The sequence below is a fragment of the Stegostoma tigrinum genome, unplaced genomic scaffold (genome assembly GCF_030684315.1).
Source record: "Stegostoma tigrinum isolate sSteTig4 unplaced genomic scaffold, sSteTig4.hap1 scaffold_695, whole genome shotgun sequence".
Classification (NCBI taxonomy): Eukaryota; Metazoa; Chordata; class Chondrichthyes; order Orectolobiformes; family Stegostomatidae; genus Stegostoma; species Stegostoma tigrinum.
The window spans coordinates 20,001-33,429 of NW_026728638.1; the positions used below are offsets into that span (position 1 = coordinate 20,001).

Below are 13,429 nucleotides of genomic sequence, written 5' to 3' on the forward strand. Positions count from 1 at the left end.
TCCCCTCTCTCTCTGAGTGAGTGAGTGAGTGTGAGTGAGTGTGAGTGAGTGAGTGTGAGGGGTCCGTTCCCTGTTGCCCTGCCCACGTTATGATCACTATTCCCCTCTCTCTCTGAGTGAGTGAGTGTGAGTGAGTGAGTGTGAGGGGGTCCGTTCCCTGTTGCCCTGCCCACGTTATGATCACTATTCCCCTCTCTCTCTGAGTGAGTGAGTGTGAGTGAGTGTGAGTGAGTGAGTGTGAGGGGGTCCGTTCCCTGTTGCCCTGCCCACGTTATGATCACTATTCCCCTCTCTCTGAGTGAGTGAGTGTGAGTGAGTGAGTGTGAGGGGGTCCGTTCCCTGTTGCCCTGTCCACGTTATGATCACTATTCCCCGCTCTCTCTCTGTGAGAGTGTGTGAGTGAGTGTGAGTGAGTGAGTGTGAGTGAGTGAGTGTGAGTGAGTGAGTGTGAGGGGGTCCGTTCCCTGTTGCCCTGCCCACGTTATGATCACTATTCCCTCTCTCTCTGAGTGAGTGAGTGTGAGTGAGTGAGTGTGAGTGAGTGAGTGTGAGGGGGTCCGTTCCCTGTTGCTCTGCCCACGTTATGATCACTATTCCCCTCTCTCTCTGAGTGAGTGAGTGTGAGTGAGTGAGTGTGAGGGGGTCCGTTCCCTGTTGCCCTGCCCACGTTATGATCACTATTCCCCTCTCTCTGAGTGAGTGAGTGTGAGTGAGTGAGTGTGAGGGGGTCCGTTCCCTGTTGCCCTGTCCACGTTATGATCACTATTCCCCGCTCTCTCTCTGTGAGAGTGTGTGAATGAGTGTGAGTGAGTGTGAGTGAGTGAGTGTGAGTGAGTGAGTGTGAGGGGGTCCGTTCCCTGTTGCCCTGCCCACGTTATGATCACTATTCCCTCTCTCTCTGAGTGAGTGAGTGTGAGTGAGTGAGTGTGAGTGAGTGAGTGTGAGGGGGTCCGTTCCCTGTTGCCCTGCCCACGTTATGATCACTATTCCCCTCTCTCTCTGAGTGAGTGAGTGTGAGTGAGTGAGTGTGAGGGGGTCCGTTCCCTGTTGCCCTGCCCACGTTATGATCACTATTCCCTCCCTCTCTCTGAGTGAGTGAGTGTGAGTGAGTGAGTGTGAGTGAGTGAGTGTGAGGGGGTCCGTTCCCTGTTGCCCTGCCCACGTTATGATCACTATTCCCCGCTCTCTCTGAGTGAGTGAGTGTGAGTGAGTGAGTGTGAGGGGGTCCGTTCCCTGTTGCCCTGTCCACGTTATGATCACTATTCCCTCTCTCTCTGAGTGAGTGAGTGTGAGTGAGTGTGAGGGGGTCCGTTCCCTGTTGCCCTGCCCACGTTATGATCACTCTTCCCCGCTCTCTCTGAGTGAGTGAGTGTGAGTGAGTGAGTGTGAGTGAGTGTGAGGGGGTCCGTTCCCTGTTGCCCTGCCCACGTTATGATCACTCTTCCCCGCTCTCTCTGAGTGAGTGAGTGTGAGTGAGTGAGTGTGAGTGAGTGTGAGGGGGTCCATTCCCTGTTGCCCTGCCCACGTTATGATCACTATTCCCTCTCTCTCTGAGTGAGTGAGTGTGAGTGAGTGAGTGTGAGTGAGTGTGAGGGGGTCCGTTCCCTGTTGCCCTGCCCACGTTATGATCACTATTCCCTCTCTGTGAGTGAGTGAGTGTGAGTGAGTGAGTGTGAGTGAGTGAGTGTGAGGGGGTCCGTTCCCTGTTGCCCTGCCCACGTTATGATCACTCTTCCCCGCTCTCTCTGAGTGAGTGAGTGTGAGTGAGTGTGAGGGGGTCCGTTCCCTGTTGCCCTGCCCACGTTATGATCACTCTTCCCCGCTCTCTCTGAGTGAGTGAGTGTGAGTGAGTGAGTGTGAGTGAGTGTGAGGGGGTCCGTTCCCTGTTGCCCTGCCCACGTTATGATCACTCTTCCCCGCTCTCTCTGAGTGAGTGAGTGTGAGTGAGTGAGTGTGAGTGAGTGTGTGAGGGGGTCCGTTCCCTGTTGCCCTGCCCACGTTATGATCACTATTCCCTCTCTCTCTGAGTGAGTGAGTGTGAGTGAGTGAGTGTGAGTGAGTGAGTGTGAGGGGGTCCGTTCCCTGTTGCCCTGCCCACGTTATGATCACTATTCCCTCTCTCTCTGAGTGAGTGAGTGTGAGTGAGTGAGTGTGAGTGAGTGAGTGTGAGGGGGTCCGTTCCCTGTTGCCCTGCCCACGTTATGATCACTCTTCCCCGCTCTCTCTGAGTGAGTGAGTGTGAGTGAGTGAGTGTGAGTGTGTGAGGGGGGCCATTCCCTGTTGCCCTGCCCACGTTATGATCACTATTCCCTCTCTCTCTGAGTGAGTGAGTGTGAGTGAGTGAGTGAGTGTGAGTGAGTGTGAGGGGTCCGTTCCCTGTTGCCCTGCCCACGTTATGATCACTATTCCCCTCTCTCTCTGAGTGAGTGAGTGAGTGTGAGTGAGTGAGTGTGAGTGAGTGAGTGTGAGGGGGTCCGTTCCCTGTTGCCCTGCCCACGTTATGATCACTATTCCCTCTCTCTCTGAGTGAGTGAGTGTGAGTGAGTGAGTGTGAGTGAGTGAGTGTGAGTGGGTCCGTTCCCTGTTGCCCTGCCCACGTTATGATCACTATTCCCTCTCTCTCTGAGTGAGTGAGTGTGAGTGAGTGAGTGTGAGTGAGTGAGTGTGAGTGGGTCCGTTCCCTGTTGCCCTGCCCACGTTATGATCACTATTCCCCTCTCTCTCTGAGTGAGTGAGTGTGAGTGAGTGAGTGTGAGTGAGTGAGTGTGAGGGGGGCCGTTCCCTGTTGCCCTGCCCACGTTATGATCACTATTCCCCGCTCTCTCTGAGTGAGTGAGTGAGTGTGAGTGAGTGAGTGTGAGTGAGTGAGTGTGAGGGGGTCCGTTCCCTGTTGCCCTGCCCACGTTATGATCACTATTCCCCTCTCTCTCTGAGTGAGTGAGTGTGAGTGAGTGAGTGTGAGTGAGTGAGTGTGAGTGGGTCCGTTCCCTGTTGCCCTGCCCACGTTATGATCACTATTCCCCTCTCTCTCTGAGTGAGTGAGTGTGAGTGAGTGAGTGTGAGTGAGTGAGTGTGAGGGGGGCCGTTCCCTGTTGCCCTGCCCACGTTATGATCACTATTCCCCTCTCTCTCTGAGTGAGTGAGTGTGAGTGAGTGAGTGTGAGTGAGTGAGTGTGAGGGGGGCCGTTCCCTGTTGCCCTGCCCACGTTATGATCACTATTCCCCGCTCTCTCTGAGTGAGTGAGTGAGTGTGAGTGAGTGAGTGTGAGTGAGTGAGTGTGAGGGGGTCCGTTCCCTGTTGCCCTGCCCACGTTATGATCACTATTCCCCTCTCTCTCTGAGTGAGTGAGTGTGAGTGAGTGAGTGTGAGTGAGTGAGTGTGAGTGGGTCCGTTCCCTGTTGCCCTGCCCACGTTATGATCACTATTCCCCTCTCTCTCTGAGTGAGTGAGTGTGAGTGAGTGAGTGTGAGTGAGTGAGTGTGAGGGGGGCCGTTCCCTGTTGCCCTGCCCACGTTATGATCACTATTCCCTCTCCCTCTCTCTGGGTGGCACAGGGTGGAGGATAGAAACGCGACGACCTCCCGCAGGATCCTCCGCTATGTCCGACACTTCAGGCCATCCCCTGGGGCCCGGCTGGTGGAGGAGGACGAGGCGGAGGCGGAGGTGGAGGAGGACGAGGCGGAGGCGGAGGGCCGTCGAGGTGAGGGGCCCCAGGGGAGGAAGAGGATCGCGCACCAGGGCTGGGAGCTGGTCAGACGCACGGCCCTGGGCCCCGGCCCCTCCGAGTCCAGGGAGAGGGTCCACCACGTCTGAGGGAGCCGAGGGAGCACGGAGGGCAGTACCCCTCGCCCGGGACCCTCGCTATCCAGCCCCCTCCTCATCCCCACCCTCATAACCCACCCCCCTCCTCATCCCCACCCCCCTCCTCATCCCCACCCCCCTCCTCATCCCTACCCCCCTCCTCATCCCCACCCTCATAACCCACTCCCCTCCACATCCCCACCCTCATAGCCCACTCCCCTCCTCATAGAGACACTCATAACCCACTCCCCTCCTCATCCCCACCCTCATAACCCACTCCCCTCCTCATCCCCACCCTCATAACCCACTCCCCTCCACATCCCCACCCTCATAACCCACTCCCCTCCTCATCCCCACTCCCCTCCACATCCCCACCCTCATAACCCATTCCCCTCCTCATCCCCACCCTCATAACCCACTCCCCTCCACATCCCCACCCTCATAACCCACTCCCCTCCTCATCCCCACTCCCCTCCACATCCCCACCCTCATAACCCACTCCCCTCCTCATCCCCACCCTCATAACCCACTCCCCTCCACATCCCCACCCTCATAACCCATTCCCCTCCTCATCCCCACTCCCCTCCTCATCCCCACCCTCATAACCCATTCCCCTCCTCATCCCCACCCTCATAACCCATTCCCCTCCTCATCCCCACTCCCCTCCTCATCCCCACCCTCATAACCCATTCCCCTCCTCATCCCCACCCCCCTCCACATCCCCACTCCCCTCCTCATCCCCACCCCCCTCCACATCCCCACTCCCCTCCTCATCCCCACCCTCATAGCCCACCCCCCTCCTCATCCCCACCCCCCTCCTCATCCCTACCCTCATAACCCACTCCCCTCCTCATCCCCACCCTCATAGCCCACCCCCCTCCTCATCCCTACCCTCCTCCCTCCTCATCCCTACCCTCCTCCCTCCTCATCCCTACCCTCCTCCCTCCTCATCCCTACCCTCCTCCTCATCCCTACCCTCATAACCCACTCCCCTCCTCATAGAGACACTCAGAGCCCCCTCTCATCTGCACTGTCTGCTCCCACTCACTCCTCGGCGTACCCCCTCTGCACCCAAACCCCTCGCCCTCGCTGCTGGGGCCGTAGGATTCATTTTCCTCCAAATAAACCCACCCTCCGCATCTGTGTCTGTTTTTCTTTTGGAGACTCGGTGGCAGGTCGGGGTGGCTCCAGAAGGGAGTGGAGGGTGTGGGGCGGTGGGATGGATCACGGGCGTGGGGGTGTCTACATAGGGAACTGGGGTCGGGGGTGGGGGGGATATGCTGGGGACTGGAAGGGACTGGCAGCTATGTGGGGAATATTGGAGTGGATTGGGGGGGGATGTTGAGGGGGACGTGGAGGGGACGCTTGGGGAGATGCGTAGGCGACTGGGGGGGTGTTGCGGCGGGGACTGGGGGGGTGGATGTGGGGTGGACTGTGGTGGGTGGATGTTGGGGGGACTGTGGGTTTAGGGAGGGGGCTGGGGGGATTTGGATGAGGCTGGGGGGTATATGGAGGGGACAGGGGGGGTTTGGATGAGGCTGGGGTGTATATGGAGGGGACTGGGGGGATTTGGATGAGGCTGGGGGGTATATGGAGGGGACAGGGGGGGTATGTGGAGGGGAATGGGGGGGTGGAGGGGAATAGGGAGGAATATGGAGGGGACTGGGTGGGGGGGTCATGGAGGGGACGGTTGGGGAGAAGAGTTGGCGACTGGGGGGGGTTGTGGGGTGGACTGTGGTGGGTGGATGTTGGGGGGACGTGGAGGGGACGGTTGGGGAGATGTGTTGGCGACTGGGGGGGTGGATGTGGGGTGGACTTGGAGGGGGATGTTAGGGGGACTGTGGGTTTAGGGAGGGGGCTGGGGGGATTTGGATGAGGCTGGGGGGTATATGGAGGGGACTGGGGGGGATGTGGAGGGGAATAGGGGGGTTATGGAGGGGAATAGGGAGGAATATGGAGGGGACTGGGTGGGGGGGACATGGAGGGGACAGTTGGGGAGATGAGGGGGGGTGTTGTGGAGGGGACGGGGGCTGGATGTGGGGTGGACTGTGGGTTTAGGGAGGGGACTGGGGGGGGATGTGGAGATGACGTGGTGTGGGGTGAGACTGAGAGGGGAAATGGAGGTGGGAGGGAGGTTCTGGAGGGAGGAGTGAGGGGGATGGGAAGGGTGGAGGGGGCACAGGGAGGGGAATATGGAGGGAGGCGTGAGGGGGACACGGAATGGGGAGTGAGGGGGACGGGGAGGGAGGGATGGAGATATGTAAGGAGACGGATGGAGGGAGATAGGGGGAGGGAGACGGAGGGGAGAGTTGGGGGAGATGGAGGGAGGGAGGCGGAGGGGGCGAGACGGAGGGACAGAGATGGAGGGACAGAGACGGAGGGAGAGAGACGGAGGGGACAGAGACGGAGGGGACAGAGACGGAGGGAGAGAGACGGAGGGGACAGAGACGGAGGGGAGAGAGACGGAAGGGAGAGAGACGGAAGGGAGAGAGACGGAGGGACAGAGACGGAGGGGAGAGAGACGGAGGGGACAGAGACGGATGGACAGAGACGGAGGGGACAGAGACGGAGGGAACAGAGACGGATGGACAGAGACGGAGGGGACAGAGACGGAGGGGACAGAGACGGAGGGAACAGAGACGTTTGGACAGAGACGTTTGGACAGAGACGGAGGGTCAGAGACGGAGGGACAGAGACGGAGGGGACAGAGACGGAGGGAACAGAGACGTTTGGACAGAGACGGAGGGGCAGAGACGGAGGGGCAGAGACGGAGGGACAGAGACGGAGGGGACAGAGACGGAGGGAACAGAGACGTTTGGACAGAGACGGAGGGACAGAGACGGAGGGGACAGAGACGGAGGGGCAGAGACGGAGGGGCAGAGACGGAGGGACAGAGACGGAGGGAACAGAGACGTTTGGACAGAGACGGAGGGAACAGAGACGGAGGGGAGAGAGACGGAGGGTCAGAGACGGAGGGAGAGAGACAGAGGGACAGAGACAGAGGGGAGGGAGACGGAGGGGAGAGAGACGGGGGGACAGAGACGGAGGAGAGAGAGACGGAGGGACAGAGACGGAGGGTCAGAGACGGAGGGACAGAGACGGAGGGGACAGAGACAGAGGGGAGAGAGACGGAGGGACAGAGACGGAGGGGAGAGAGACGGAGGGGAGAGAGACGGAGGGACAGAGACGGAGGGGACAGAGACGGAGGGGAGAGAGACGGAGGGGAGAGAGACGGTGGGACAGAGACGGAGGGGACAGAGACGGAGGGGACAGAGACGGAGGGACAGAGACGGAGGGGAGAGAGACGGAGGGGAGAGAGACGAAGGGACAGAGACGGAGGGGACAGAGACGGAGGGGAGAGAGACGGGGGGAGAGAGACGCAGGGGACAGAGACGGAGGGACAGAGACGGAGGGACAGAGACGGAGGGGACGGAGATGGAGGGACAGAGACGGAGGGACAGAGACGGAGGGAGTGAGACGGAGGGGAGAGAGACGGAGGGGACAGAGACAGAGGGAACAGAGACGGAGGGGAGAGAGACGGAAGGGAGAGAGACGGGGGGAGTGAGACGGAGGGACAGAGACGGAGGGGACAGAGACGGACGGACAGAGACGGAGGGAACAGAGATGGAGGGGAGAGAGACAGAGGGAGTGAGACGGAGGGACAGAGACGGAGGGTCAGAGACGGAGGGACAGAGATGGAGGGGAGAGAGACGGAGGGGCAGAGACGGAGGGGACAGAGACGTTTGGACAGAGACGGAGGGGAGAGAGACGGAGGGGACAGAGATGGAGGGGAGAGAGACGGAGCGACAGATACGGAGGGGAGAGAGACGGAGGGGACAGAGACGGAGGGGACAGAGGCGGAGGGACAGAGACGGAGGGGAGAGAGACGGAGGGGAGAGAGACGGAGGGGAGAGAGACGAAGGGACAGAGACGGAGGGGACAGAGACGGAGGGGAGAGAGACGGAAGGGAGAGAGACGGGGGGAGAGAGACGGAGGGGACAGAGACGGAGGGACAGAGACGGAGGGGACGGAGACGGAGGGACAGAGACGGAGGGACAGAGATGGAGGGGACGGAGACGGAGGGGAGAGAGACGGAGGGAGAGAGATGGAGGGGAGAGAGACGGAGCGACAGATACGGAGGGGAGAGAGACGGAGGGGACAGAGACGGAGGGACAGAGACGGAGGGGACAGAGACGGAGGGGAGAGAGACGGAGGGACAGAGACGGAGGGGACAGAGATGGAGGGGAGAGAGACGGAGGGACAGAGACGGAAGGGACAGAGACAGAGGGGAGAGAGACGGAGGGACAGAAACGGAGGGACAGAGACGGAGGGTCAGAGACGGAGGGAGAGAGACAGAGGGACAGAGACAGAGGGGAGTGAGACGGAGGGACAGAGACGGAGGGGAGAGAGACGGAGGGGAGAGAGACGGAGGGGACAGAGACGGAGGGGACAGAGACGGAGGGGACAGAGACGGAGGGACAGAGACGGAGGGAGTGAGACGGAGGGGAGAGAGACGGAGGGGACAGAGACGGAGGGACAGAGACGGAGGGGACAGAGGCGGAGGGTCAGAGACGGAGGGAGAGAGACAGAGGGACAGAGACAGAGGGGAGTGAGACGGAGGGACAGAGACGGAGGGGAGAGAGACGGAGGGGAGAGAGACGGAGGGGACAGAGACGGAGGGGAGAGAGACGGAGGGGACAGAGACGGAGGGACAGAGACGGAGGGAGTGAGACGGAGGGGAGAGAGACGGAGGGGACAGAGACGGAGGGACAGAGACGGAGGGGACAGAGGCGGAGGGACAGAGACGGAGGGGACAGAGACGGAGGGGAGAGAGACGGAGGGGAGAGAGACGAATGGACAGAGACGGAGGGGAGAGAGACCGAGGGACAGAGACGGAGGGGACAGAGACGGAGGGGAGAGAGACGGAGGGACAGATACGGAGGGACAGAGACGGAGGGGAGAGAGACAGAGGGGAGAGAGACAGAGGGGAGAGAGACAGAGGGGAGAGAGACAGAGGGGACAGAGGCGGAGGGACAGAGACGGAGGGGACAGAGACGGAGGGGAGAGAGACGGAGGGACAGAGACGGAGGGAGTGAGATAGAGGGGGGAGAGACGGAGGAGACAGAGACGGAGGGTAGAGAGACGGAGGGACAGATACGGAGGGACAGAGACGGAGGGTCGAGACGGAGGGAGTGAGACGGAGGGGAGAGAGACGGAGGGGACAGAGACGGAGGGGACAGAGACGGAGGGGAGAGAGACGAAGGGACAGAGACGGAGGGACAGATACGGAGGGACAGAGACGGAGGGGAGAGAGACGGAGGGTCGAGACAGAGGGAGTGAGACGGAGGGGAGAGAGACGGAGGGGACAGAGACGGAGGGGAGAGAGACGGAGGGTCGAGACGGAGGGAGTGAGACGGAGGGGAGAGAGACGGAGGGGACTGAGACGGAGGGACAGAGACGGAGGGGAGAGAGACGGAGGGGACAGAGACGGAGGGGAGAGAGACGGAGTGGAGAGAGACAGAGGGGAGAGAGACGGAGGGGACAGAGACGGAGTGGAGAGAGACGGAGGGACAGATACGGAGGGACAGAGACGGAGGGTCGAGACGGAGGGAGTGAGACGGAGGGGAGAGAGACGGAGGGGACAGAGACGGAGGGACAGAGACGGAGGGGAGAGAGACGGAGGGAGTGAGACGGAGGGGAGAGAGACGGAGGGGAGAGAGACGGAGGGGACAGAGACGGAGGGACAGAGAGGGAGGGGAGAGAGACGGAGGGGACAGAGACGGAGGGAACAGAGACGGAGGGTCGAGACGGAGGGAGTGAGACGGAGGGGAGAGAGACGGAGGGACAGAGACGGAGGGGACAGAGACAGAGGGGAGAGAGACGGAGGGACAGAGACGGAGGGGAGAGAGACGGAGGGGAGAGAGACGGAGGGACAGAGACGGAGGGGACAGAGACGGAGGGACAGAGACGGAGGGACAGAAACGGAGGGACAGAGACGGAGGGGAGAGAGACGGAGGGGAGAGAGACGGAGGGACAGAGACGGAGGGGACAGAGACGGAGGGGACAGAGACGGAGGGGAGAGAGACGGAGGGGAGAGAGACGGAGGGACAGAGACGGAGGGGACAGAGACGGAGGGACAGAGACGGAGGGACAGAGACGGAGGGAGTGAGACGGAGGGGACAGAGACGGAGGGACAGAGACGGAGGGAGAAGAGACGGAGGGGAGAGAGACGGAGGAGAGAGAGAGACGGAGGGGAGAGAGACGAAGGGACAGAGACGGAGGGGACAGAGACGGAGGGGACAGAGACGGAGGGACAGACGGAGGGGACAGAGACGGAGGGAGAGAGACGGAGGGGACAGAGACGGAGGGACAGAGACGGAGGGACAGAGACGGAGGGAGTGAGACGGAGGGACAGAGACGGAGGGAGAGAGACGGAGGGACAGAGACGGAGGGAGAGGGGGGTCTCACAGTAACCTGTTGCCCGTGAGGTCACAATGTCTCAGCCCCATCACACCCCCCCCCCTCACCCCCACAGAGAGAGACCACCAGGGACACACTCACTCACTCGCACTCACTCACTCGCACTCACTCACTCACACTCACTCACTCACACTCACTCACTCACACTCACTCTCACTCACACACACTCTCACTCACTCGCACTCACTCACTCACACTCACTCACTCACACTCACTCACTCACACTCACTCTCACTCACTCACACTCACTCACTCACTCACTCACACTCACTCACTCACACTCACTCTCACTCACACACTCTCACTCACTCACACTCACACACCCTGACATACACTCTCTCACACTCACACTCATAGTCATTCACACTCACTCAAACTCACAGTCACTCACACTCTCACACACCCTGACATACACTCTCTCTCACACACACACACCCTGACACACTCACTCACCCTGACAGACACAGACACACAAACACTCACCCTGACACACACCCTGATGCACACACACACACACACCCTGACACTGACTCCCTGACACACACACACCCTGACACACACACACTGACACACACAGACACACACACCCTGACACACACACACACACAGACACACACACACACTGACACACACACACACTGACACACACACACACCCTGACACACACCCTGACACACACAAACTCCCTGACACACACACACTGACACACACACACTGACACACACAGACACACACACTGACACACACACTCCCTGACACACACACACACACACCCTGACACACACACACACCCTGACACACACACACACAGACACACACACACTGACACACACACACACACACACACACACTGACACACACACACACACACACACACACACACACACACACACACTCACACACACCCTGACACACACACACTCACACACGCTCAGGTACGAGCAGTGAGGGAAATGCCCGGAGCCCAGGCCTGGATCCTGATAAAGTTGCTGGGTTTCCTGCTCGTGGCCAGCCTCATGATCTGGATCGGGTTCATCGAGATGAAAGCCAATGCTCAGGCCAGAAGAGAGGCGCCACCACATGGGTACGGGCACCGCCGGGGTAGAGGGAGCCTTACACCGTCACTAACCCCGTACTGTCCCCCCTCTAACCCCGTACTGTCCCCCCCTCTAACCCCGTACTGTCCCCCCCTCTAACCCGTACTGTCCCCCCCTCTAACCCCGTACTGTCCCCCCTCTAACCCCGTACTGTTCCCCCCCTCTAACCCCGTACTGTTCCCCCCTCTAACTCCGTACTGTCCCCCCCCTCTAACCCGTGCTGTCCCCCCTCTAACCCCGTACTGTCCCCCCTCTAACCCCGCACTGTCCCCCCCCAACCCCGTACTGTCCCCCCCTCTAACCCCGTACTGTCCCCCCCTCTAACCCCGTACTGTCCCCCCCTCTAACCCCGTACTGTCCCCCTCTAACCCCGTACTGTTCCCCCCTCTAACCCCGTACTGTTCCCCCCTCTAACTCCGTACTGTCCCCCCTCTAACCCCCGTGCTGTCCCCCCTCTAACCCCGTACTGTCCCCCTCTAACCCCGCACTGTCCCCCCCCAACCCCGTACTGTCCCCCCCTCTAACCCCGTACTGTCCCCGCCTGTAACCCCGTACTGTCCCCCCTCTAACCCGTACTGTCCCCCCTCTAACCCCGTACTGTCCCCCCCTCTAACCCCGCACTGTCCCCCCCCTAACCCCGTACTGTCCCCCCCTCTAACCCCGTACTGTCCCCCCTCTAACCCCGTACTGTCCCCCCCTCTAACCCCGTACTGTCCCCCTCTAACCCCGTACTGTCCCCCCTCTAACCCCGTACTGTCCCCCCTGTAACCCCGTACTGTCCCCCCTCTAACCCCGTACTGTCCCCCCCTCTAACCCCGTACTGTCCCCCCTCTAACCCCGTACTGTCCCCGTGCTGTCCCCCTCTCTAACCCCGCACTGTCCCCCCTCTAACCCCGCACTGTCCCCCCTCTAACCCCGTACTGTCCCCCTCTAACCCCGTACTGTCCCCCCCTCTAACCCCGTACTGTCCCCCCTCTAACCCCGTACTGTCCCCCCCCAACCCCGTACTGTCCCCCTTCTAACCCCGTACTGTCCCCCCCTCTAACCCCGTACTGTCCCCCCCTCTAACCCCGTACTGTCCCCCCTCTAACCCGTACTGTCCCCCCTCTAACCCCGTACTGTCCCCCCTCTAACCCCGTACTGTCCCCCCTCTAACCTCGTACTGTCCCCCCTCTAACCCCGTACTGTCCCCCCTCTAACCCCGTACTGTCCCCTCTCTAACCCCGTACTGTCCCCTCTCTAACCCCGTGCTGTCCCCCCTCTCTAACCCCGTACTGTCCCCCCCTCTAACCCCGCACTGTCCCCCCTCTAACCCCGTACTATCCCCCCCTCTAACCCTGTACTGTCCCCCCCTCTAACCCCGTACTGTCCCCCCTCTAACCCCGCACTGTCCCCGCCTCTAACCTCATACTGTCCCCCCTCTAACCCCGTACTGTCCCCCCTCTAACCCCGTACTGTCCCCCCTCTAACCCCGTACTGTCCCCCCTCTAACCCCGTGCTGTCCCCCCCTCTAACCCTGTACTGCCCCCCCTCTAACCCCGTACTGTCCCCCCCTCTAACCCCGTGCTGTCCCCTCTCTAACCCCGTACTGTCCCCCCCTCTAACCCCGTGCTGTCCCCCCTCTAACCCCGTACTGTCCCCCCTCTAACCCCGTACTGTCCCCCCCTCTAACCCCGTGCTGTCCCCCCCTCTAACCTGTACTGCCCCCCTCTAACCCCGTACTGTCCCCCCCTCTAACCCCGTGCTGTCCCCCCCTCTAACCCCGTACTGCCCCCCCTCTAACCCCGTACTGTCCCCCCCTCTAACCCCGTGCTGTCCCCTCTCTAACCCCGTGCTGTCCCCCCCTCTAACCCCGTACTGCCCCCCTCTAACCCCGTACTGTCCCCCCCTCTAACCCCGTACTGTCCCCCCCCAACCCCGTACTGTCCCCCCTCTAACCCCGTGCTGTCCCCTCTCTAACCCCGTGCTGTCCCCTCTCTAACCCCGTGCTGTCCCCCCCTCTAACCCCGTACTGTCCCCCCCTCTAACCCCGTACTGTCCCCCCCCTAAC

The 13,429-nt window shown here is 61.0% G+C and overlaps 1 protein-coding gene across 1 annotated transcript in view; it reads left to right on the plus strand.

Moving 5' to 3' along the window:
* Window positions 1-3,915, plus strand: part of LOC132209170 (transient receptor potential cation channel subfamily V member 5-like) — a gene marked incomplete at its 5' end in the record, with an annotated part of 21,270 nt that extends 17,355 nt beyond the window's left edge. The window contains one exon of the mRNA XM_059644314.1: window positions 3,556-3,915. Coding sequence (XP_059500297.1) covers window positions 3,556-3,814 — 259 coding nt within the window. The remainder of the gene's footprint in view (window positions 1-3,555) is intronic.
* Window positions 3,916-13,429: the final 9,514 nt, after the last annotated feature.